At 37.9% G+C, this 25,631-nt stretch overlaps 1 protein-coding gene across 4 annotated transcripts in view; it reads left to right on the top strand.

The window, feature by feature from the left end:
* The window catches only part of MKL2 (MKL/myocardin-like 2), a 193,014-nt gene that overhangs the window by 115,453 nt on the left and 51,930 nt on the right, over window positions 1–25,631 (top strand). For all 4 annotated transcript variants that reach the window (XM_011956024.1, XM_011956020.1, XM_011956021.1 and 1 more), the window contains 5 exons: window positions 13,545–13,610; window positions 15,658–15,713; window positions 16,866–16,941; window positions 20,878–21,039; window positions 22,596–22,774. In XM_011956024.1, coding sequence (XP_011811414.1) covers window positions 13,545–13,610; window positions 15,658–15,713; window positions 16,866–16,941; window positions 20,878–21,039; window positions 22,596–22,774 — 539 coding nt within the window. The remainder of the gene's footprint in view (window positions 1–13,544; window positions 13,611–15,657; window positions 15,714–16,865; window positions 16,942–20,877; window positions 21,040–22,595; window positions 22,775–25,631) is intronic.

Genomic DNA, 25,631 nt, shown 5'->3' with positions numbered 1-25,631 from the left:
TGAGGGGCAAAGTAAAACCAATTTCTAGGCTGCTGAAGCAGGTGAATGCACACAGGCTGGCGATTTCCCAACTGAATACGATTTCTGAGGAGGTGCAAAGTGTCCAGTCTCTGCATTCTACCATGCATGATCATCTGCTAGAGTTGCCCTTTTTCTCGTTTATTTGAATCTAAACAGTAGAGCAAGTAGACTGTCTATCTTGGAGTTTAAACACCAAAAACATCCAAACATCAGAACTTTTCTCCACATACTACTGACATTGAAACATGTCATGAAATATGACATTCTAACACCAAAACAGTTGGCTCCTGTGCATGGCAAGGGATAATGTGGCAATCCTCCATGCTGCGCATAGCTGCTTGGTCCATCATTGTCTGGATCATCTCACACAGTTGCTATGATACTAGGATAACACACACGTTATGGCAGTTCTTAGTTGTCTTTATGTTTTGCTAGGCAAATTGCACATGTGTGTGTATATATATATATATAGGTATATCTACAAATGTGTATATGTAAATATATTTGAGTGTGTGTTTGTATCAGCCCCATTCCTGAATCCACAAAATGGAAAGAAAAACCAAGATACTGAGTCTGGATCATCTGACTTCAACAGAGTAGTGTGTGCTTACTATTGTGGGAAAAATTGGAGGTAAACAATATTCCACTGTTTCCCTGTTTCGTTGTTAATTGTTCTTTTATTCAGAGGGCCCACCTTACGAATTTGTATTAAGAAACGTGAGAACATTCTATACAATGTACATTTTTCCATTATAGAGGGATTTAGAAGCAGAGCTTTAACTTACAGCACTAGCTCTACCTATAGCTGCACACTGAAATTCTAAACCATGGTGGAGTATAGAATTTTTTATTGCCCTAAAAATAAGAAAAATAAACATTATCTTCTTTGGGAACCATATAGATAAGGAATTTAGAACTTTAAGGATAGAACCAACATGATCTTACAGGTTAAAAATGAATCGTTTGAAAAATCAAGTATTGTTTTAACCTCTGCATTGTTGGTGATCAGACAATTAAGTGGATGAGTTTGCTTTTGAAGTGCCTGTTATTCGTGTTATACTTAACATTTATCCTACTGTGGACTTTATTTCTACTACTTTTTAACCAAATGGGATTTTTAAATGTAAATATTTGTAATATCTTTATGTATATCTGTCGCAGGCTAATGTTATCTCTGCCATTCTGTACCAGGCCCCTGGCTTGACATCATACTGTCATATCACGAGAAGCATACTTTAAATTCATTCCAACTTTTGACAAAAAGGAGAAAGGAATTTGTGTGAAGGTATGATGAGTTTAAAGAAACATGCCCCATTTTTAGCAGTCTGTTTCCATGGCAACAGAAGCAGCAGCCAACCAGAGAGTTATCAAAGCTCCTGTAAATTTCCAAAGCTGAGTGTTGAAACATTGTCTTCCTGACCTCATGCTGCAGATTATTGTAGGAAACCTGAAGTATATTAGTCTGGAATAATGGCGGTCCTGTTAGCATTTTAGTTTTTACTTTAATTTTGCTCTTTAATTTCTAAGGGAAGATAGATGCTACATTCTAGATTGTGGGACTTCCTTACAGGCAAGGGATGGTGGTTTAGAATTCCCAGGTCTATACCACCTGCCACTTCCCCTCCTTTTCCAATTCTGTGTACTTAATAAGAATGCAGTAGACTTTCTTATGTTGAAATCAAAAGCAGTATTACCACTTGGTCTAGAGCCTTTTTTCAAACACTAATTTGAATAGTTTTTCAGTTAACTTGATGTTGTTGCTCCCTTTTTCATCCGAAAATAGTCATAATATCAAAATTCCTGATGAAAATGCTGTTTGCTCCTTGTAGTGTCTGGGGTTGATATTTATGTGCACACTGTGGAGCTCTGCTTTTGTTTCAGACAGGAAGTGCTGGTGGAAGTTTGCTTACTCAGTGCAGATAGCACAGCTTTTACAGAACAAACCACCATTTTATTTCTGGCCTGTTTGCATTCCACTTTTTTAAATTCTTTGAAGCAGCACCTATTTTATAATTGGCAAATTAGCACCCTTGAAATATAACCCAAAATTTGTGATATTCAGTTACTACTTTTTATCATCCATGAGAGTACATTAGTGCTTTCTCTTCTTTTTGTTTTTGTTTTTCTTTTCTTTTCTTTTTTTTGATATGGAGTCTCACTCTGTTGCTGGAGCGCAGTGCCGTGATCTCGGCTCACTACAACCTCCGCCTCCTGGGTTCAAGCGATCCCCACCCCACCTCCACCTCAGTATCCCAAGTAGCTGGGATTACAAGCGTGCGCCTCCACGCCTGGCTGATTTTTGTATTTTTAATAGCGGTTTCACCATATTAGCCAGACTGGTCTCGAACTCCTGACCTCAAGTGATCCACCTGCCTCAGCCTCCCAAAGTGCTGGGATTACAGGCGTGAGCCATTGCGCCCGGCCAGTGCTTTCTCTTCTTTAATGCAGCTTGAATTTCGCATTAATTCTAAGTGGAGAAATGTACCACTTTTTCATGCCCTTCTTTACTTTTTTGCTCATAGCCTCTCCTTTTTAGTCTTTTACCCTTCAGAACAACATAATTACATTTTGTCTTCGTTCCTACCATCATCAGCAATTCAAAAATAACCCCGAACAAACTCCAGATCCCCACAGTGAAGTCAAACAGTGTGGGGTTTGTCCCCATGATAATCACTTGCCCATAGAAAATTATTTTGGTAATTTATTCTTAAATGTGACATTGTATTCTGTTTCCTTAGAAAGTAGCAACTCAGTTATATGCTCTAAGTATACCGTGCAAACTTGAGTAAAATAGGTTTATTAAACTTATATATATGGTAAGCATTGTGGAAGGTGCTAGAAATGTAAGGATGAGGTCTAGTAGGGCAAATAGAGGCAAAATATAGATATCTAGAGTGCAGTGTGATGGGGAATATATAATGTAGTTATTGTAGTTACTAAATTGTTAAAAGATGAAATCATTATCAGTGGTTAATGGAATTATGGTGGTGAGAGGGGCCAGCCAGGGGTGGGTAGGAAATAAGAGATGTGATTATTGAGAAATTAGTTTCATATGTCTATTCTGCTGTTTCTTTTTTTTAATTGTTGAAGTGAAATTCACATAACGTAAAATTAGCGATTAAGCAGTTGCTCTCATGCTCCCTTCCCCCCAATCCCTGGCAACCACCAATCTGCACTCTGTCTCTGAATTTACCAATTCTGGATATTTCATGTAAATGGGTACTCTTACAATATGTGAGCTTTTATATCTGGCTTCTTTTCCTTGTAATGTTTTTCAGTTTCATCCACATTGTAGTATGAGTATTTAATTTCTTTTTATGACTGAATAATATTCCATTGTATGGATATGCCACAATTTGTTTATCCATTCATCTGTTGATGACATTTGGGCAGTTTCTGCCTCTTGGCTGTTGTGAATAGAGTTGCTGTGGACATGTGTGTACATGCACTTGTTTGAGTACTTGTTTCCAATTCTTATTTCACCTAGGAGTAGAATTGCTGGGCTGCAATTGTTATAAACTCAAATTATATTCAATTTAGAAAAGAACTTCTTTAGGAAAGACTTTAGAAAGAACTGCTAAATGTTCTAATTATGTACCTTGTGGTATTTTCCTCTGATAAAAATGATACCATTTAGAGCCAGTGAATAACTTGCCAAGCAGTTTCCTGATTTCTCTCCCCTTGGCTGTTGCCTTTACTAGTTGGAGCATTCGGTAATGCATAACCATGTTTCTCTTTTTGACTTTCTCTTCACAGTCTACCATGGTTATTCCAAACCTCCTTCACTGGCCTCAAAATTAACTTTCCCTTTGCCCATCTCACTTGGAACAGATGACCTTTCTTTCAACTTCTCTGAAAAGTTAAAAGCCATCATCTGGGAACTCCCTGGATGTCCCGGACCAAAGCTATAAAGCTTCCTGCAGCAGTAGCCAATCCTCATTGCCTTCCTGTTATGATAGAGGAAGTGTCTCTTAATAAAGGATGTCTTTGTACATCTGTCCCCTTCCTGCTGCCTTCAAGAAACCTGCTATCTCTTATGCTCTTATTCATTCTCTCATTTGTATTCACTCTCATTTCTTTCTTCTCCCCTTCCCTCTCTCTTGCTCTTCATCAATTATAAACTTGCTCAGGTATTTTCCAACTTAGTGTCACACCCTCAAGTTTTCACTTTCTCCCTTGCTCTTCCTGGGCATCATCTTGAAAGCATGCTTACACTTGGTGCACTCACACTCTTGCCTCTCTTTCACCTCTGACCTCCTCCAGCCTGATTTACATCCGTCACTTCACAAAAGTAGCTCCTCCAGGGATTAAAACAGCAGCATTTGACACACTTGATCATGCCTCCTTTAAAAATTCACACACACCCTCCTGGTTCCTCCACCTTTTCAGGCAGCTTCCTCTGCCTTCCTCTTTGTTGGATCTTCCTTCCCTATCTGACCTGTAACTGGTTTCTATTTGTTGGCTTTCTTAAGTGCTCTGCCCCGGGCTTTCTTTTCCTCTCTGTTTATATTCTCTACCTCAGCAAACTCCTGTGGCTTCAAACACTACATAAGCAACAACTTCCAAATTCCAGTCTCTGCCAAGACCTTCTGAAATCCGGAGCCATGTAGCCAACTGCCATTTTGACATCTCCACTTCCTATTCAATCATGCCCAAGACTGTGCTTCCTAATAGCCAGCATGCATTCCTTATCTCAGTAAGTGGTCTACCCAGGTGCTTAAGCCTGAAACCCAGGGTCATCTTTGTGACCTCCTCCTCCTTCAAACCCACTATCCACTCCCTTACCATCCACTGTTGATTTTATTCTAAATGTATCTCAAATCTATTCTTTACATCTCTCAGCCATGATGGAGTTGAAGAAAAAAATAAGTCCTGTGCTCAAAGTTTCTATCCTGGAACATCGGAAAATTCTGTGAAATGTAGAAAAAATGTTTGGTTTCAAGAGAAAGCTTACCTTGAGCTTTTGACAACCACAGTAGATATTTCCCATTGAGTCAGAAACCCAGCCCCATTTGTCCTCACTAATTGTTTTTATATTTTACAGTTCTTCAGTGCTTATTAGTTATTTATATTATTTGACATAATATCACGAGTACCCTTAGGTGAGAGGAGGTAATCTTTGCTTCCGAATTTAAATTTACCTTAAAACTTAATGCTATACATTGTGGGGAAGGGGAAAAATAAAAATGTACTATCTTGTAGGTGGGACTACAGATTGGCACAACCATTTGGAAGGCAAAGTGACCCTATCAAAATTTTAAGTGTGTGTTCCATCATTAGAAATTTAATGTATAGGTATATCATCAAAGGATGCCCCCAGAATGAATGACGATATTCATTATACCATTATTTGTAATAGCAAAAAATCTGGTACCTTAAGTATATGAATAATACATCCATATGTTAGATACAGCCTTTAAGAAAGAGCTAGATTCCATGATATTCTTTAAGCAAATTACCAAGCTATATAAATAGTATTATCTGACACACATACTTCCTTTGCACATTTTATATATAACATTGGTGGACAATTCACAAAACATCTTCTGGAGCCGTAGAAATCTAACAGTGGTTACCTCTGGGGAGAAGGACTGGAGGTCTGAAGTAGGATGGATTAACTTTCACTTTGCTTTCTAAAATCTCTTTTATGTGCATGTATACTTTATTTTAACAAATAAAAGTAAAACATATTATAAAACAGGGATTCTTAAATCAAGATACTAGCAGTATACCTCGTGTTCTGTTTGAGTCCCGGGCTCAGAAGGAGACCCTTCATGATTTGACTTTCTCCCCTTTGACTGCAAAATAAACTATTCACAACAGAGAACTATAAATGTGTGAATCTTTGTGGAACTAAAATTTTTTAAGCTTTATGGTTTTATATTTGGAGAAAACAGTATTATTTTCACCAAGTGTCTAATGTAACAGTAGTGGTAATAATTAGTAATAGCCACCACCATTTTAAACATTTATTTTTAAGAGAAAGGAAAAGTAGTTCATCAGTCTTTTGCCCTTTCAGTATAATTGTTTTCAAGTCCTTAGCTGATTAAACAAGTGCAATTCTACATTTGGCCACTACACTGCTATCTGATGAAACACTGAAACAACTATTGAATGGAATCCAATTAATCCCTCCTGTATCCAAGCTCAAAAGATAGTATGAGGAAGTTGGCTTTTCTAAACTGTCTTGTTTTTACAGGATCAGGCCTTCACTTAATACTGTTTAAACAATGCATAATAAATGTTTGCCAAAGTCCAACCACTTCATTCTCTTAACTACCCTGACATCTGTTTGAAAAATAAACTGAAACTAGGATCTGTTTATTACCTAGTACTGACTTCACAGTCAATACATAGTCAATTCTACAGTATTCTTTAGTTTTCCATCTTCAGAGATGGTTCTTCTAACCCTCACTTGACTGCTCAGGTTTTGTTTTTTTTTCACTCCTCATGATCCTGAAGTTTATTCTGTCCATTGTCCTGTAATTAAGTAATATATGTTGGAGCTTCTCTCTAACTCACAGATAGTGGCTCATCACCTCTCCCCTCTCCCCTTTCCCACCCTCCTTCATACCCCATAACTGAAATCTAGCTATTCATAAAGGATTTCCAAGACCATGGCTGCCTGCCATTATGCTTCCCACAAAGTGTCATTTCTGCTTTGTTTTGGTAACATGCAATCCTTGATGTCCCACTGAAAACTCAGGGCCAGAGCCATGCTTTGCTTCGGCTTGCTCAACTCAAACTAAGCTGCTCTTTGTTATTAATATGCTGCATACAATGTGTTGTTTCCTTTAAGGGGAAAAGACACTTTAATTACATCATATTAAGAAAACATTTCACACTTTGGGAGGCCAAGGCGGATGGAACACTTGAGGTCAGGAGTTTGAGACCAGCCTGGTCAACATAGCAAAACCCCGTCTCTACTAAAAGTACAACAAATTAGCCGGGCATGGTGGTACACACCTGTAATCCCAGCTACTCAGGAAGCTGAGGCACAAGAATCACTTGAACCCGGGAGGCAGAGGTTGCAGTGAGTCGAGATCTCACCACTGCACTCCAGCCTTGGTGACAGAGGAAGACTGTGTTTCAAAAAAAAAAAAAAAAAAAATTCAACATTCTACTTATGGAAACAAAAGAGAAAAGACATACCTTGGTTCAAAAGCATGTGAAAGTTTTGAATTAGGTTTGTAAGTATCAGAAGTTACTGTATTTTAAAGGTTTTGTTTTGTGTGTTTGTTTGTTTGAGACAGAGTTCTTGCTCTATTGCTCAGGCTTGAGTGCAGTGGTACAATCATAGCTCACTGTGTAGCCTTGAACTCCTGGGCTCAAGTGATCCTCCTACCTCAGAGCCTCCCACGTAGCTGGGACTACGGGTGTGTGCTACCAGGCCAGCTTGCTTAGTTAGTTAGTTAGTTAGTTAGTTAGTTACGGTAGAGACAGTGTCTCACTATGTTTGCCCAGGCTGTTCTCAAACTCCTGGTCTCGAGCCATCCTCCCTCTTCAGCCTCCCAAAACACTGGGATTACAGGCATGAACCACTGAGTTTGGCCTTACAGCTTTTTTATATTGGAAGCGAATCTTAAAATTTTGTTCTAAAAGCACTCTGAACCATTTAAGAAGCAGGGGAAAGGAACTAAAAGAAGATACTTTTTTTTTTTTTTTTTTTATGGAAAACCTGCTAGACAAATTCTAAAAGAGCTGTAACACTTAAGATACTTTCTATCTAAACTACCATATTGCTGGGAATGACATTTCAGTATATCATTGGATAAGCTACCTTTCATTCTTTTGGAATTGGGATTAAAATCAAATTTTTACTTTTCTTGCATAAAAGTAGAGCTAATTCACAGCACCTCTATTGACATAATATTGTTTCTATGTGTTGTGATAAGGAATAAGGATTAAGTAAAAATTTCAAAATTATGCGCCCTTTTCTCCTTATTGAAATGGAACAGGAAACTGTAAATGTTAGCCTTAAGAGATAAAAGATCATAATTCAGTAATTAAATTTTTTTCTCTAAATGAAATAGCCATCTGTATCCATGTTCACAGATGTCTCCTACAATTGCAAAAGATGACAGTTAATACATGAGGAAATTAGTCTCATTATTTATGATCATGCTTTATATAGATTACGTTGGAATAGTCTTCCTTTTAAGAATTCAAATTAAAGGAATAACTGAAATGAGGAATTTCTACACAAAAATTCCACCACAGCATTTTTTATAGTTAAAAAACTGGAAACAACCTAAGTGATAAGCAGGGACTATTTAGTAAACTATGCCATATCCACCTAACAGAATATTTTATGTAGCCACTAAAATAATATTTATCATTGTAGTTACAGAGTGATTGGAGTATGTAGAAGCAGAGAATCAAAATTTATGCTTAGAGAAAAGACAGGAAATATGTGGTAACTCTAGTTGTGTGTCTCTGGATGATATTATCGGTGATTTTCTAGTTTTTTATCCTACTGTTTTCTATTTCCATATTTTGTGTAATGAACATATTTGGCCCTTATCATGTGTGAAAAGATTTTTTTAATAAAAATTCCTGGGACCTAGGCTAGTTAGGAAAGATAGGATACGTACAGAAGTAAATGGATTTATAACCTCATCTCCCTCCATCCATGAGGGTGCTTTGTCTGCCTCTTGTGAGTTTTGTCATCTGGAAATATACAACTACCGTAGAATTCTCAACTTGGGGTTAATGTTTTGCCCAGAGAATACAATGCTACCTGTATGAAATACGCTGTTTTATATCTGCCCCCCCCCTTTTTGATAAAATGAAACAGGTTTATACCCTGTTTTAAACCATGATTCTAAACTTCAGGATTTCTTAGGACCATGTGTTGGATTGTTTAGCCTTTACCTTTTTCAAAATTAATATTCTTTGAAAATGTTCAGATGTGAGCAATTGTAACATGAAGTCTATTTCTCGTTATTACTTATGTCCTTTGTTTCTGAAAGGATGTACACACTCAGTGTTTTGAACTGTTTATTCCCGTGAGGATTCTATAGTTTGTACGTGTATCCTTTTCTTGCATGCTACTATTTGCAAAATGGCCGTGGAAGATACTGAATGTTACTCAACTTACTAAGAGGATGGAGGCTATGATGTCAACCCAATAGTACGGTTCATCCACTCAACAAGTCACCAGGAGAGAATGCTCTTGGGTTCAGTTTTGACACGAGGCCATTGCCAGACTGCCTCTGCCACAGGAAAGCAGTACCAGGCCAGTGTCTAGTCTTTGGTTGCAGCTACAGATATGAAATCTTGTCAACACAAGCACAGTGTGTCAGACAACGGTGCAAGGCTGAGTGACATTCAGTGGTCTAAGCCTTTTTTCCCTCCATGCAGATATAAACATGGAGGGTGAGCATGGAGGCTGAAGAGGGAGGAAGAAGGTCTCCAGGCTTAATCCATGAAGGTCCCAGGAAAACTTGATAAAGCATTCCTGATCCCACAACCGTAAATGCCTCTCTGATCATTAAAAGAGTCTGGTCCTCTGTTTTCAGGGTCCCTTACCCCTTCCTCAGTTCTGGAAAAGCACCAGCACATTCTGCCTAACTTCTGTGTGTCATGACAGTTAAGCTGTCTGTATCATTCAAGCCATGTTCTTCCTGGCCTTGGATGGTCTCCGTCTAAGGTGCAGATATCTGCTGTGACTTATACGTTAATTTTGTTATTAATTTGATGAACAGAAGTTCTGAAAGCAAGTTTGATATCTGCTAAAATTATGAGTCTATACCTATATGATTGGTACTTTTTATAAGTAGTAGTTGCTCTCAGAATAGCATGTGTCAATTGTGAATAACAGGTTTTAGTTGACATCAACAAATAATACTATAATTGTGTGTTTCTGTTTTGAGACAGAGTATCGCTCTGTTGCCCAGGCTGGAGTGCAATGGCACGATCTCAGCTCACTGGGTTCAAATGATTCTTCTGCCTGATTAGCTGGGATTACAGGCACCTGCCACCTTGCCTGGCTAGTTTTTGTATTTTCAGTAGAGACGGGTTTCACCATGTTGGCCAGGCTGGTCTCAAACTCCTGACCTCAAGTGATCTGCCCATCTCGTCCTGGCCTCCCAAAGTATAACTGTGTTTTAATACTAACCCAAAGTAGCAATGTACCTGAGCTCTTGCTAGGGCATAGTGTCTCATATTCAATATAATATGTCCAGTACTGTCCACCTATGGGTGCAGATAAAAGCTAAAAACAAACAAACAAACAAACAAACTGAGTAATGAACATACTTAACAGAATGGCTAGTTACTTGCAATTCTGCCTTCCCTCCCATTCATGTTCTTCCTAACGTCGCTTAAAAAAGATCCGTTTACAGCTACTGCTGCTGCTCTTTCCCATGGATTTTTACCCCATACATTACCCAGACACCTAACAGATATGCTCTAAATAAATGAATGTGCCTGGGGGAGGCTGATGGCCACAGCTGCTTTGAATAATACTTGTATTGGAAGGTTCTTGCTTCTTGGGAAAGTTATATAGGCAATGATGAGAGCCTTAATTGGGGAAATTATTCTCCTACCTTCAAGCAGTATAAGTACGGTTGTTTGGTTGCTTATTTGGCCACATAGAAAACACAAATTTTTTGTTTGTTGTTTTATTTTAATAATTAGTGGTTGGTGTCTACGATATTGTGAATACAATTAGAAATGTATATGTGTTCTCTGTCTCGGGTTCCTGGCACAGAACTCCTAAAGTTCTCCTAAATGTCCTGAGTAATAGGAGCATCATTTGTTATACATTTGGTCTTAGTCACTAGTTCTTGACAAAGAGCTTCTTTCTAAGATCCTTGGACTCTCCAGAGTGATGAGAGTGGTTTTTGTATGCTACTGAGATGACAGGTAGTTGAAAGCCTTTAGGTAGCTTCCAGATAGGGGCTGATCACCAGAAAGACCAAAGCATGGCCAGAGGAAAGGTGGTGAACCTAGAGAAAGCATGGGAGCTCTGTGCCCCTTCTCCCATGTCGTGCCCTATGTGTCTCTTCCATTTGGCTGTGTCTGAGTTATATCCTTTATAATAAACTACTAATAATAGATAAAGTGCCTTCCTGAGTTCTGTGAGCTGTTCTAGCAAATTATCAAACCTGGGGAGGGGATTATAGGAACCTCCCAACTTTATAATTCACTGGTCAAAAGTCTGAGTGGTTTGGACTAACAGTTGGCATCTGAAGTGAAGGCAGTCTCTGGGGATAGAGCCCTTTAACTTGTACGATCTGACACTAACTCCAGGTACCTAGTGTCAGAATTGAATCATTGGACACCCAGTTGGGCATCTAGAGTTGGAGAATTGGTTGGTATGAGGGAAAAAACCCACACATCTGGTGTCAGAAGTGTTGGAAGTAGAAACAGATGGGAGTGACATGCATCCATGTTGTGTGTTACCCTCCTGATAGTAGGTACCTTTTTCCATGTTAGCATGAAAGTGTGATTTCTGGTCATAGATGATTACAGCTGACAGGATTGCTGTCCTGGTAAATGAAGGCACCTGAAATGACCAATGTACAATCAAGAGATGCTTCCAAGACTAAGCAGCTGTTGTCATCAGAGTGTTGGTTTGCAAATCAAGTTGTTGCAGATGTATGCATCATTCAAAGATGTCATTCACCCAAAAAACGTATTATGTCTGATTTGTCTCACAAATGTGTGCTTTGTTTGGTTTTTGTTTTAAACCAAAAAGGGGGCCATTGATGTTTTCATTACTCTGTTTTTTACTCTTTTGAGGATTCCCTTGGGAGAAAGGAAAGATTTTCCTACTAGAGGTTCTCCAACAGACATGGACCCCCATGTTCCAGAAGTATCAACCTTAGAACTGGAGAACTGTTCTGACCCTTTTCTCCTCTCAGTTGTCTTTTTCTTGAGATTCTGCTTCTTGAATATGATTATCTTAAATGCAGACAAGCATTTACTTTAGCATTCCTAGAAGAATGTTAAAGTACACAGGTCTTTGGGTGCTGTATGACGCACAGGTCAGCTCCTTGGTTATTTTGTTCCTAGTAAAGTATGGTGGGAACATACTGTCCTCAATCAACTTAGGAAAAAGATCTTTCTGATTGAGCACAATTGATTCAAAGTATCACAGAACATCTTAATGTCAGGAATGCGCGTATCTTTTTTAAAGAAATGTTATTTCTTTTGCTTTGTGTAGCAGAATCTTTATCAGTTGCTTCAGTTCTAAATAAGTATCAATGAAGCTTTGTGATCCTTTGGCCCCAAACCAAACAAAAACCCAAACCTATTTCTGTATCTGATAGATGATGACATTCATATCAAACAATGATAAAGTATTTTTAAAAGCCATTTGACAACTTAGATTCTTTCTGAACTTTACCTAAGACTGCTCTGCTCTGCAGTCAGCACCAGACCAACTGAAAAACAAGGGATGAGGCCACGTGCCTGCGTTTGCAGGCCTCAGGGTTTTATTTTAAGGAGGAGACACCATGCGCACTGCATTTGAACCTCTCATTCCAGCCATCACCACTCACTAGAAAATTCTGTCTTCTCTTTCCACCGTTTAAGAAAGGCACATAAGTAATTTTTTAAAGCATATTGACAACCCTTCAGCAGACTCTTAATCATTCTAATCTTGGTTTTCATCCATGGTTTGAAACAAAAATCAAAGTGGCAACTTAAAATCACAATGGAAACTTGGTTTGAATGTAAAGCAAAGCAAGAAAAATATTTTTCAGAGTCACCTCCTGTATTCCCCTTATTTTGAAATAGTCTCATTTTCCACATAAAAATATGTAGATGCTTATAAAACGAATCTGCTTGAGAAAACTAGAAAAAATTAATTTTTTTATTAAATTTGGCAAACTGGATGTCTGCATTTCATAATGTGTATCTTGTTCTCTGCCAGTTCTAATAATTTACTTTTATTAAAATAATAAGGTGTCAATTGATTTGTGACTTTCTTAGAACTTACAGAATGAGATATGGTATTATGTTTGTGCAAAGATTACTAAACTTTAAATTCCTAATTTAGAAATTTCCTTTTGGGTCATTAGGAATATCTCATAGGTCCAATTTTTATTACGCAAGCAGCCCTCCTTAAAGCTGTTTATAGTCAGTCTTTCCTTAAAATAAATTTTTGCTATTAATGTGCTTTTTAAAAAAAACTAAGATGTGTCAAAGAATTTCACGTCTCTTATTTCTATGAATTAGATTTATTAGCAAGTCTTAATGTATAAACCAACTATTTTTGTTTATTTTCTTGAGTACTATGAATGTTTTAAACAACAAATACATAGCTTTGGTCATCAAACTAGGATAAATTAAACAAAACATTTATGCTGTGTAAACTTTAGTGTTCACTAAACAGGCAGAAATTACAAAATAATTTCCCTTTTACAACTTACGTGGTGCCAGGTAATATCCTTCTTGTTTAATTGTGAAATAGAAGATGCTTGGTAAAGCTTAACTGCATCTCCTCTGGAATCACATAAATTGGATCCCACAGTTGCCGATAAACTCTAATGGTGATTATTTCCTTTTCACAGTGCTCCAGCTGAGGCTTCAACAAAGGAGGACGAGAGAACAACTAGTGGACCAGGGCATCATGCCACGTAAGATTTATACCATCACTGCCATCCCTAACGTGTCAGAACATGAAGGGCGTGTCCAAGAAGAGCCTGCATCTTGCTCTGCTTTCAGTTGTATCCATTTAATCAACAATTACCAAATGAATTTCCAAGGAAAAATGAGGCACCTAAGTGTATCATTTAGAATACATTTTAAAAACCAGATGCAGTTTAAAAGAGGGACTTGAATTTTATATTACACAGAGAACACTTTTACACTGTAATAAGGCTAACATTCATTCTTTCTTTAAACTTTAATATTTGTTTTAGTTTTGAAATGACTAAAGTAATCACTATACTAATGGATTTGAAATTCATTAGACTTGCCAAAAAACATAAAATTAATTTATAACTTTTACTTAGACTTATTTAATTCCAATTAATTATATTTAGTGCTATGCTATGATCTATATACAGTAATTAAATGTATCTCAGTTACAGAACTGATAAACATTCCATTTATAATTCATATTTTTGGCTCAAGTACAGATATTTCCCTAGTATCCCTAGGGTTTGTTCCTTTCAGAAATTTTTGAGAGTTGATTAATTTTAGAATGTTTGTTCTAGTTGTTTTCTTTACCTTTAGTCACCAAGTTTGGAGGTGGTTTTATATTTTAGTGGGGAGGAATGGCCGTTTTGTGTAGGCCATTAGGATTGTGTATCTGGATTTTGTGTAAAAATTGACCTTTCCAAGAGGTAACTTACTCAGTTTCAAAACACTAGAAAGAAATTACAAAATTAATTTACGCTTTCCAGTCTTCTGAATCACGGCTATGATAAACTTTTTTCTTGGTTTGTGATATGGAATGATTTTTCTCTTTAGTATATATTTTTCCCAGTAAAACCTTTTTTTTCTGGACTCCTATTAATTGAGAATCTAAATATTTTAAATCTAGCGTTGTGATAGTCAAAAGGTGCTTTGATAATCTGCCAGATTTCTCCACCACCACATTCCTGACTATGAACCAATCAATCAAAAAGGATCAAATTAGGATATTTAAGACAGCACTGCTAGGCCAGCTCTAATCTGCTTTTGGGGGCTGGTCCTCAGCCAAACCTGATTGGACTGGGCTCCTGAGAGTCTCTGTGGTGCTTCATGTGCCAGAGCTGAAAATAATGCTGTAAGAGCTGATTGGTCAAGTCTTGGAGGTGACAGCCCAAGGAATCCTGGTCCTCTCTCCCATACGCTCATCTGACTGCGCATGCTTATAAGTGCAGGGTGTTACCAGGCAATGGTGGACATACGCAGACAAGATTTTGCAAAGATAATTGATAGAATACTGTTGTAGGTGATGTTTTGGTAAGCACTGCTTACCCTCACACTGGGATTCCAGAATATTTGATTTACCAGCAGTTAGCATATTAAGGAGTCACTGTGTCTTTACAGTGAGTTGCCCTGTGGTATGGTAGAAAGAGCATGAACCTTTCAAATTCAAAATTCTAGATTTAAATACCACTTTGACCACCATCTGGTTGTATGGCCTCAAGAATTCGCTTAAGCCTTACACCTGTACTGGCGCTTCTACCTGCTTTGCAAGCTTATTGCAGGGACCAACAGCAACATAGCCTTGGTTAAGCACAGAGCCCGTTATGGGCTCTAAATAAATGATACCGCAAATCTGTTGGACACAAAGCGCAGTGTGATGTTCAAGGTTACATCACTCCCAAGGACGTATGGACTTTTTCTATAGCTTATATGACCATTAAGAGCAAAGACTCATCAAGGGGTCATCAGACAATCCCCTTGGCAATGGAGATTTGCTATGAGTAGTCAGAGCTAGTCTGAGCTGATATTTGCATTGTCATTTTGTATACAACTTTGTTTTAAATGTCTACTTTATTTGTGAAATACATAATTTTTATCTTGTAACATTTAAGATTTCAAATTTTGTGGGTCTCCTAATGGAACTAGTAAATTAATGGAACTGTAGATGTGATCTATTAATAATAGGATTGTCAACATGATATACTATAACATTGGATTGAAGTATGAACTCCATTTATACTGTGGAACCCATTTCTTTTCTCACAGCTTTGAAGAGCCCAGCGGCATTCCATGAACAGATAAAAAGCTTGGAACGAGCCAGAGTAAGACATTTCACTTTAAAATGTTCTACTTCTCTCTCCTTCTCTCCCTCTGTTCTAAAATACCTGTGTACAAGTAGCAGTCTTATTCCTAAACGTGTCAATAGAGAAAAAAATAGTGTATTTTCAGGATACATGGCATAGAGAATATTTACTCTGGGACAGTTCGATCTGGAGGTTTGTAGAAAATACATGACATTCAAATTTTGTTCTTTTAAAACCAGTTACTAGTTTTGTACAAAAATGACAAATCATACTTCTTCGCTTTCTTGCTCTCAGAGCATAACAACAGTTTTTAGAGGCATGAGAGGGGGTAATTCTGTCATTTGTTACCCCTGCAGAGAGACAGCCAAGGATGTGCTGACACCAGATCCTTTGGTGATTTCCCTACTGGGTCTCTGTTACCTGTACATTTGACCAACGGTAGGGGAATATGGCTAAATCAGAAAACATTGCTACATTCAACTCTGCTTTATTCTTTAAGATGGCACCATCATACTTGCACATAATTGTTAAGATTTTTCTTTAAAAATGCCATTATGAATATTCATTCATTTTGTTTGTTTTGGGGAAAATTTCTATCATGCAACATGAAATAAACATATTCCAAAATTTTCTTAAAAATTTTTCTAGAATGCAATAATGATCTCTTACAGTCTTATAAAACCTATATTAAGGCTTTCTTCCTTAAGAGTTGAATACATTTCTGATTAAGAAAATCTGATCAAGGATATGAACTTACCAAAGAAAATACATTAGGACTTTTAGGAAATTTGTTATCTAGGTGGATTTTTACTGGACCTGAAGTATAGATTTTATTGATTTTAGATATTTAAGTGATTTAAATCCTATGTTTATTAAAAAATTATCTTTAAAAAATTATCTTCAAAGCATGACCTTTCAATGTTGATAAGTTTTAAAAGTTTATAAAGTGCTTAGTTTATACCAACATACTCTTCAAGTCCCTGTACAATTTTGAAGGCTACACTTTAAATCATGTGTTGGATAATAGTTTTTCTAAGTGCTAATTTCTACTCTTCCTCTCAAACACATGACCATAAGGGTATTGTTTATTTAAATAGAGTACCTTAAACAACATTTAAAACCACAATAAATAATAAATAATTTATGGTAAGACTTTTTTTCTTTTTAAAGACCGAAAACTTTTTGAAACACAAGATTCGGAGTCGACCAGATCGTTCTGAACTTGTCAGGATGCACATTTTAGAAGGTAAAGGATTTATTTCTTCTTAATTTGCTGTATTTTTTCAAGAAAAGAAGTGAGAATTCCACCATTTCTGTTTATTCCCATTTGAATAACTTTTTACCCCACAGCCTTACTTCCTCCAAACTGGATAGCAACATGAAGACCCAAAGCTAAAACATTGTGTTAGATACACAGGGGAAGTTTGATTCTTCACATAACCAATTAATGGACTAACACTTCCACACCAGCTAGTACCACAGATGCCTCTACTATACAGTTCCATTAAAAAAATTAGTGTCCAGAGGACCCCATCTAAAGTGGATACATGTCCAGTGAGGAACATATATCCAGTTTTTAAGTCCTAAAGAATGCAATAGCCCAAGTCTAACCCTAGATTTTCAACTACTTGGACCTTATCTGTGTCTACCTGGTACAGTTCCACACCCAACGTTTTCTCTTTATTGCCACTTACCCACAACAAGCCACCTTGAGCTGACCATTAGCACCTCCCACCCACCTCCGCCAAATGATCTCAGTCGTCTAACCTCATCACGTACGAGGCTGGTAAGGACAGTTCCACACCCAACGTTTTCTCTTTATTGCCACTTACCCACAACAAGCCACCTCGAGCTGACCATTAGCACCTCCCACCCACCTCCGCCAAATGATCTCAGCCATCTAGCTTCATCACTTACGAGGCTGGTAAGGACAGTTCCGTTGCATCTTTGGTTAACACATGGGTCAGGCCAGGATGTTTTTCTCTCTAAAGGCAAAGCATTCTCGAAAGCTTATACCTCCACCGTCAACTCCCAAGTTACATTTTCTTTCATTGTTTTGCTTCTCCAACGAATTTATTAAGACTAGAAGCTGGAGTCTTTGGTAGCCTTGGGTCTGTTAAGTATTGAAAAGATGCGGAAACAGTCTGAAAACTTATCAGACATTGAGAGACAATGGTCAGGTAGAAGGGAGGTTTGTTCTCTGGGCCTAATGATAGGATTAGTATTAAGTTAGGTCGATATTACCAAGTATTAGGTTGTAGCTCAACATAAGAAATAATATCTTAAAGGTCAGACATGTCCAGAAATGAAATCTTCAGGAGGTGATATGGCTGCCATTATTAGAGGTGTTCCTTCATTGGCCAGTGTGCTAGACTCCAGAGACCCAGCAAGTGAGCGAGACAGATGGATGCCTGACTTCACGGAGCTTGCAGTCTAGTTTTGCTAACAAACAAGCAAAACAAGTGAATTACAGATTGTGAGAAGAGCTCTGTGGGGAGTAAACAGACTACTATAATAGAGAGAAAACTCAGTATTAAGGATGTGGTAAAGAACTTTCAAGCATTAAGGTGGTCTCTACGACCCCAAGTAGGGGCTCTTCTATTGTAAAGAATCTTTGATTATATGGCTGTCCTCCTCATTCCAGGGGCAGGAGGTGAGAGGTATGTCCCTTTCTCTACTTTGGGTTGTGTTCTCAGAAGTCCGCTGGACTAGAAAGGCTTTTCCAGAACTCCAGTAGTAGGGTAGAGCAGCTACCAGTCAGGGATAAGTGAATCTTCAAAGAAGCAAGTTTACTGGTAAGTAGCCAAGTAAGTGGTTGCTTCTTTGCCTGAAAACATCTTGACCTATAAGGGACATTTTTGTAGTAACAATGCTATCTGTTTCAATTTGTCTTCTAACTGTAACAAGCTTTATTAATATAATTAAAATCAAGGAAAATACATTTAACTCTCAAAAGAAATCTTTTTTTTACGACTACCCACCATTTAAAAATCTGTATTTATGAATGAACCATAAGTGATGTTTTTAGGACATCTGTTAAGTTGGGATTTTTGAAATAAGAAAGAATGTCATTTTATTTTTTTAAAGTATCTTAAAACCACCACCGGCCGGGCGCGGTGGCTCAAGCCTGTAATCCCAGCACTTTGGGAGGCCGAGACGGGCGGATCACGAGGTCAGGAGATTGAGACCATCCTGGCTAACACAGTGAAACCCCGTCTCTACTAAAAAATACCAAAAAACGAGCCGGGCGAGGTGGCGGGCGCCTGTAGTCCCAGCTACTCTGGAGGCTGAGGCAGGAGAATGGCGGAAACCCGGGAGGCAGAGCTTGCAGTGAGCTGAGATCGGGCCACTGCGCTCCAGCCCGGGTGACAGAGCGAGACTCCGTCTCAGAAAAAAAAAAACACCACCACTCCCAACTGTATTTTAACATTGACCCAATTTTGATTGGATTGGATATTTGGCAGGCAAGGGTCTAAATTACTTCCTGAAGTTCAGCAGCTAAACTTCAGCCTCAGTCATGGGGATAGCGGTAATAAGACCAGTAACAGAAACATACCAAAATTCCAGGCTCTACTTACTTGGGAATATTTTCTTTCCATACATATTGCTATCACTTAGGTGGTAGTAATGTAAGAGAGGAGAAAGACAGAAGTCTGTCCTACCTAGATCTTAACCGGAAGCATTGAAATATCAACCTGAGAGTGATTCTTATGTTCTTATTCTCCCCAGCGATCATCTTGTATGGTTACAAGTGTTATCTCAGAAGATTGGGGCCACAGTTGATTGTATGGGAAAATGATAAAAATGAGATGGACACACATTTTAACCTGTATGTAGATGTCTACATTTATTTACCAATATTCCAACATTGTGCTAGGGCCTTCTCTTTGGGTAAGACTTTAATGGAGTTCACATCAATCTAAGCTTTAAAATCCTAGATTTCGCAACCTTTTTGTCAAATTTCTTACAGTTGTTATTGCCCAGACAAATTTGACAGTGATTTTTTTAATGACTCACCTTTATCAAATCTTTCCAAAGCATTTAAGTTTCCAAGAAATGATCTTTTATTTTTTGAAGTTTTATCATTTTCCCATAACATTTAGTTAAATTTTGTATTCACTCACAATAGCGGTCACAACAGATATGAATCGTTTTGTGGACAATCAAGGCTCACTTTTGGCAAGCATACAGCTCAGCTGGTGGATAGAGAAGCTGCACAGATGTGCTGCAGGGTAACCTCCTAGATGTGCTTTCAGTGAGCCTTGGGCTTCACGAGAACATTCTGTTAATACTTGCAGAATAAAGAGTATCAGTTCATCCTACGCTGACTTATGGGGAGTTTCACTAAAAGACCTTCTACTGTATAACTTAAGAGGCAAGCAACTTTCAACTAGGAATTTGGATAGACACCACATCATTATTTTTCATCATTTCTAAACATTTTTTAGAACAATGGAAAAAACATTAACAAGAGTTACCAGAAACACAAGTATGACAGAATGAAGCAGATGGATGAATTATGGTATTTATAGTTTCACATTGGTTGTACCAATTTTATGCAGTTGTAAGTAGATGAGTTGATGCCTCTATACAACCATTAATTACTGTGTATTATAGTTGAATGTTCCTAACAGACACAAGGATATATATCCAGAAATAAACTCAAATTCTTAATTATGATGACCGACCGAGACACAGGGGATCAGTTCAAGAATATGAATGATAGCTCTTCCTATTGACCTCTGAAGAGAAGCTTATAAACCTAAGAGGCAGTGTCTCCTTTCTAAGAATTGACTTTCCAATGAAGCCAAATCCAGAACTGTCAACTTCTTGAACCGTGGGCCACATCTGTCTCGCTCATCCTCTGTATCCCCAATACCTAATAAATGTGAATTTGACCCTCCCACCATAAACAAACAATAGCAGTACCCCACTTTTGGTTTAAGGTCCTGTTGAGTCTGTGGGCATCCAAATTACGTAGAGAAAGTAAAGCTATCCAGAACTAAAAAATATAAAATGCATACTGGAACATTCTTAAATAGTCATTTTCTCTTTCCATAAATATGTCGAGAACACAAAAATATGTCTAAATCGGTTTAAATTCAGTTAGTTGGCCTGAAATAACATTATGGAATAGAAATAGTAATTCGAGTAATGGTTAAAATTGTGTTTCCTCTTTTAGAAACATTTGCAGAGCCATCCCTGCAGGCTACTCAGATGAAGTTGAAAAGAGCTCGACTAGCAGATGATCTGAATGAAAAGATTGCTCAAAGACCTGGTCCTATGGAACTGGTAGAGAAAAACATCCTTCCTGTGGACTCCAGTGTTAAAGAAGCAATTATAGGCAAGACTCTAAAAATTTACTGTTTGGGGGAAGAAAGAGAAACTTGGAAATTTTAGATAAAACAAATATAATTTAAAGGCTAGCACCAATCGTGAGTATTGTTTTCTGGGTTAATTAGAAATTAACACTTAGAGTGATTTCTGTTACTGTTATCTCATTACGTATTATAAATCTAGTATCTGCCGCCGATTAACAGATTCCCTTGTTAGGTCTGAGGTTTAATTCGTACATTCTTGATTTCATCTCACCTTTTGGGGTCCATCTCTTTAGGACTGCATGGAATCATGGTTGATTGTACTGCTTAGACATCTTGACTACAAATTGCCTAAGCTTTAAAGTCATACCAGTGCAAAATAGGAAGTCCCCAGGGGTGATGAAAATGACAACAGTTTTTAAGATAGGATATTAACTTTTCAAAATTGCTTGCTGAGTAAGTAGCATTATTATTGAAATAATTTTCTAAGTTAAACTTAGTTTCTGTTTAATATTTTTATTAACTTTATTTCTGTCTACTTCTAGGAAATATAAATGGCATGTTCAGTGTTAGTTCAGCAAGGTGAATAGCAGATGAGTACAGAATGGTAGTATCTCTCCATTTTATCCTGGTCTTATCACACTCAGTTACTGATGTTTCTCTTTTTATTTCTGGCATAAGCTTTAGCAGAAAAAAGAAAAAATCATGTGAAATGTCAGTGTAGCTGGGTTGCTCCCTAAAGTGGGAACTTATCAACATACACCTAGTCGTGGCCCCGTTTTCCTCCTTATCACGTGTTTTGTTTTTTGATTTTGTTTTTTGGTTTTGTTTTCTTTTTTGAGATGGGGTCTGGTTCTGTCTCCCAGGCTGGATGCAGTGGTGTGATCTCAGCTCACTGTAAGCTCCGCCCCTCAGGTTCACGCCATTCTCCTGCCTCAGCCTCCCAAGTAGCTGGGACTACAGGCTCCTGCCACCATGCTCAGCTAATTTTTTCTATTTTTAGTAGAGACAGGCTTTCACCATGTTAGCCAGGATGGTCTCGATCTCCTGACCTCATGATCCACCCACCTTGGCCTCCCAAAGTGCTGGGATTACAGGCATGAGCCACCGCACCCGGCCTGTCATGTGTTTTTTTAACAGTTGGATTTCCCGTCAGGATCCAAACAAGGTCCACACATTGCCTCTGCCTGATACTTCTCTTAAATCTTAATCTATTGGGTGGATCTTCTTTTTTTTCTTACTACTTATTTGTTGAGAAACAGGCTTGTTTTGTCCTTTAGCATGTCCCACATTCTGGATTTTACTGATTGCATTTGCATCCCCAGGTGTTAAGATTCCTGGCACTTGTACTTCATGTAACTGATAGTTGGACCTGAAGTCTTAATCTAATGAAGGTTTGAGTTTTCTTTTTCACCCAAGAATACATCATGGTTAGTGGTGTGTTTTTGCACTGGGAAGTACATTGTGTCCAATTTTTTTTAAAGCAGCTTCATAAATTTTCATAGGAAACAATGTTTTCCTCCTTCACATTAAGCTTGGTATTCCAAAGCCAACATAAGTCAAAAATCATTTCTTTCTTTAGGCGTTGGGAAGGAGGACTATCCCCACACTCAGGGCGATTTCTCATTTGATGAAGACAGCAGTGACGCTTTGTCTCCGGACCAGCCTGCGAGTCAGGAGTCACAGGGGTCAGCCGCGTCCCCAAGTGAGCCAAAAGTTAGTGAATCGCCATCTCCTGTGACTACAAACACTCCAGCCCAGGTATTATCTTTCTGGTTTTGAGCCCTAAAGAAAGAAAATGCCTTTTTTTTTTAATATATTAAGGTAATAAACTTTCACCAGAAGAAAATTCTGAATTGAATTTAAATTGATTAGGCAAAAGACAGGCACTTAACTGCCCTCCAGGAAGGTAATAAAGATTTCCAGCCACTATGATCTTTATCACAAGCAGGTAATACCATTGCCCGAAATCTTGGAGACTTGAATGTTTTGATCATTGATGGAACTGAATTTGTTTGTTCAACAAATACACATTGAGCACCTATTATGTTTCAGATTTATTGGGAACTGAGAATCTAGTGCACACAAAGGAATGTAAGAAATATCTTGCTAATTGCATTGGAAATTTACATTTCTTACCTTTTAATGGGTGTCCATGTTTCCTTTGGCTTTATAATTCCTGTGCTATACATAATGTTTTTTCTCCTTATGGTACTTTTTCCTTACTGAAATTTTAATAGTGTTATTTTAAAGTCAAAACTATTGAACTACTTAATGGGAGTGATCAAGTCAGCAGAAAATGTTCTTGTTAAGCCTGGCATCATAGAATTTTTGAGTCAGAAAGGAATTTAGCAATTATCTGCTTTAACCTCATACAAGAGGCAGCCTGGGTTCACAGAAGTATGGAAGTTTGAGGATTAAAAATGCCCATTTTCTTACCGCATTTCTTCTCATTGATGACCATTGATTTGTTAGGAACTATGTCTTTCAGCATTATTTTCTTCATTGCATTTATCACCATGATCTGAAATATGTTAATTCATTTGTTGTTGTCTCTATGCCTGCAGCTAAAATGTGAGCCTATGAGAGGGATTTTGACTATTAGAAGATAAGAGCTACTTTGGAGAGAGAGGGAGGGGGAGAGAGAGAGAGCAAGTGTATCTTGAGCATCTAGCACAGGGCCTGGTACAGAAAAAGTGCTTAGTAAATACTGACTTGAATTAAGCACCTTGAATGCAGACTGACACAATGGTTGTGGAAGCTTGTTTCTGTTCTTCCATGTGCATGTAGAGCCTCTACAGCTTGGACTCATCAGCAGTAGTGTGGATGGCTGCAGTTCAGATTGTCCTCTCCAAGTTCACAGGGCAGGGGTGACCGTGGCCCCTCAGTTGTACTGGACCCTGGTCTAGAAGAAGTATAAGGGTCAGTGAACAGCCCACAGTCTGAGGTCTGAGCAGGCAGAAAGCAAGAGTGAGGGAGACTAAACCCTACTGTGTTCTCACATATTTGCTGCACCCTGGTTTTGAGCTTTAAAAATCGGTAAAAAGAATGTCAAGTATCTAAGTAGATACCATTAACAAACAGTTACACTTACCCATTTGGGTTGTTTGTTCTCCGTTTCTGTTTTGAGTGGGTTAGGATGTCAGATAGCAATTAGCATGGCCTTAACTTTTAGTAATACAGAATTTGTGTCAAAACAGCCACCTATTGTTTAAACTTCAAGACCATTTCACCTGCATGAAAGATTATAATTCTCTTCCTTGTATTGCTGGTACTACTGTGTTTTATTTCTGTAGTCTTAAAACATGGTCTCCAGCTAAGTTTTTAATTGAGACACTTTAACCAGAGGCATTCCCACACAGTGAGCTGACATTCCAGAATTCCTTGAAGGAAAATAGTAATAACAGTGTTTCTTGAAGAATAAATATGGTCTGCTTATTGCCAGTGCAACACACATTAAGCCTTGGGTCACTCCTGAATTTAAGCAGTAGTTTTCAAAGTACCTTCAGTGCTGCTGCAGTACCAGTTCTGCCTGTTTACATGCAGACCATTAACAGTCAGCTTTTTATCTGTCAACTAGGGCCATGGGAAAAGACCCACTTTTCAGGATGTTAACAGTTCCTATGTATACGTTCAAGAAAAAGAACCTGGAGTCAGGATTGGCTCCACTGTAGCTTTGCCTGTTAAATCAGTTCTGTCCTATATGCCTTGAGACCTCTTAAAATTGTGTCCTTCATGAAACCCCCTTGTATTAAGTGTTCTAGTATTTATAAGTAAGGAATCTGACAAAGATGATTATTATACTTTTATTCATGTAATTAAAGAAGCATATCCCTGGTAACTATGCCATACGGATGTCAAAGAAAGATAATTCTTAAGTAGGATTATTAATACACTGTAGGTGCTTTGTTTTGACTTCTTTTTTAAATTTACTACAGACGTGAACTTTATGATGCTGGTAAAGTCTTGGGGATTTTTGTGTCATCTAAAGGTGATAAGTTTTGTTTTGGCAAATTTTGTACTTTATTTTCACTGTTATCCAGTGTTTGGTTATAGAATTTGTCTAGGCATCTCACTTGATGTATATAAAGTATATTTATCTACCTAAATATACTTATTTTCATATTTGTAGCTCAAGGGGAAAGGACCTTGACACACTGCTTCTCCTTAGACACTAAGTTCCTAGAAGGCAGGGATTTATCTTAGTAACCTCATACTGAGCACAGGGGTCCAGCACACAGCAGGTACTTACCTTACTTAACTGATTTAACACATGACAGATTCTTGGAGACTGTCTCTGCAGTCTGTTTTTCCCTGCTTTAGAATTACCATCATACCACTGCCACAAAGATGAGCTATGACACAATTTATTAAAATGTGCTTGTGAAACAAAGATATTAAAAGAGCAACATACATGTCTTTAAGGGGTTCTTTGAGATTCTTAATTTTTAATCTTGAAAATAACTCATTGTCAGAGTTTGATGGTAAATTTCATTGCTGTTGACCAGTCCTCGAATTGGCTGTAGTGAAGGACTAGCTTGATTTTTTTAGATATTTCTTTTCTTTTTTTTTTTTTTTTTTTGGGAGGGAGTCTCACTCTGTCACCCAGGCTGGAGTG

Source organism: Colobus angolensis, unplaced genomic scaffold (genome assembly GCF_000951035.1).
Source record: "Colobus angolensis palliatus isolate OR3802 unplaced genomic scaffold, Cang.pa_1.0 Scaffold407, whole genome shotgun sequence".
NCBI lineage: Eukaryota > Metazoa > Chordata > Mammalia > Primates > Cercopithecidae > Colobus > Colobus angolensis.
The sequence above is the reverse complement of the archived record's forward strand: the minus strand, read 5'-3'. Positions and strand labels throughout refer to the sequence as shown.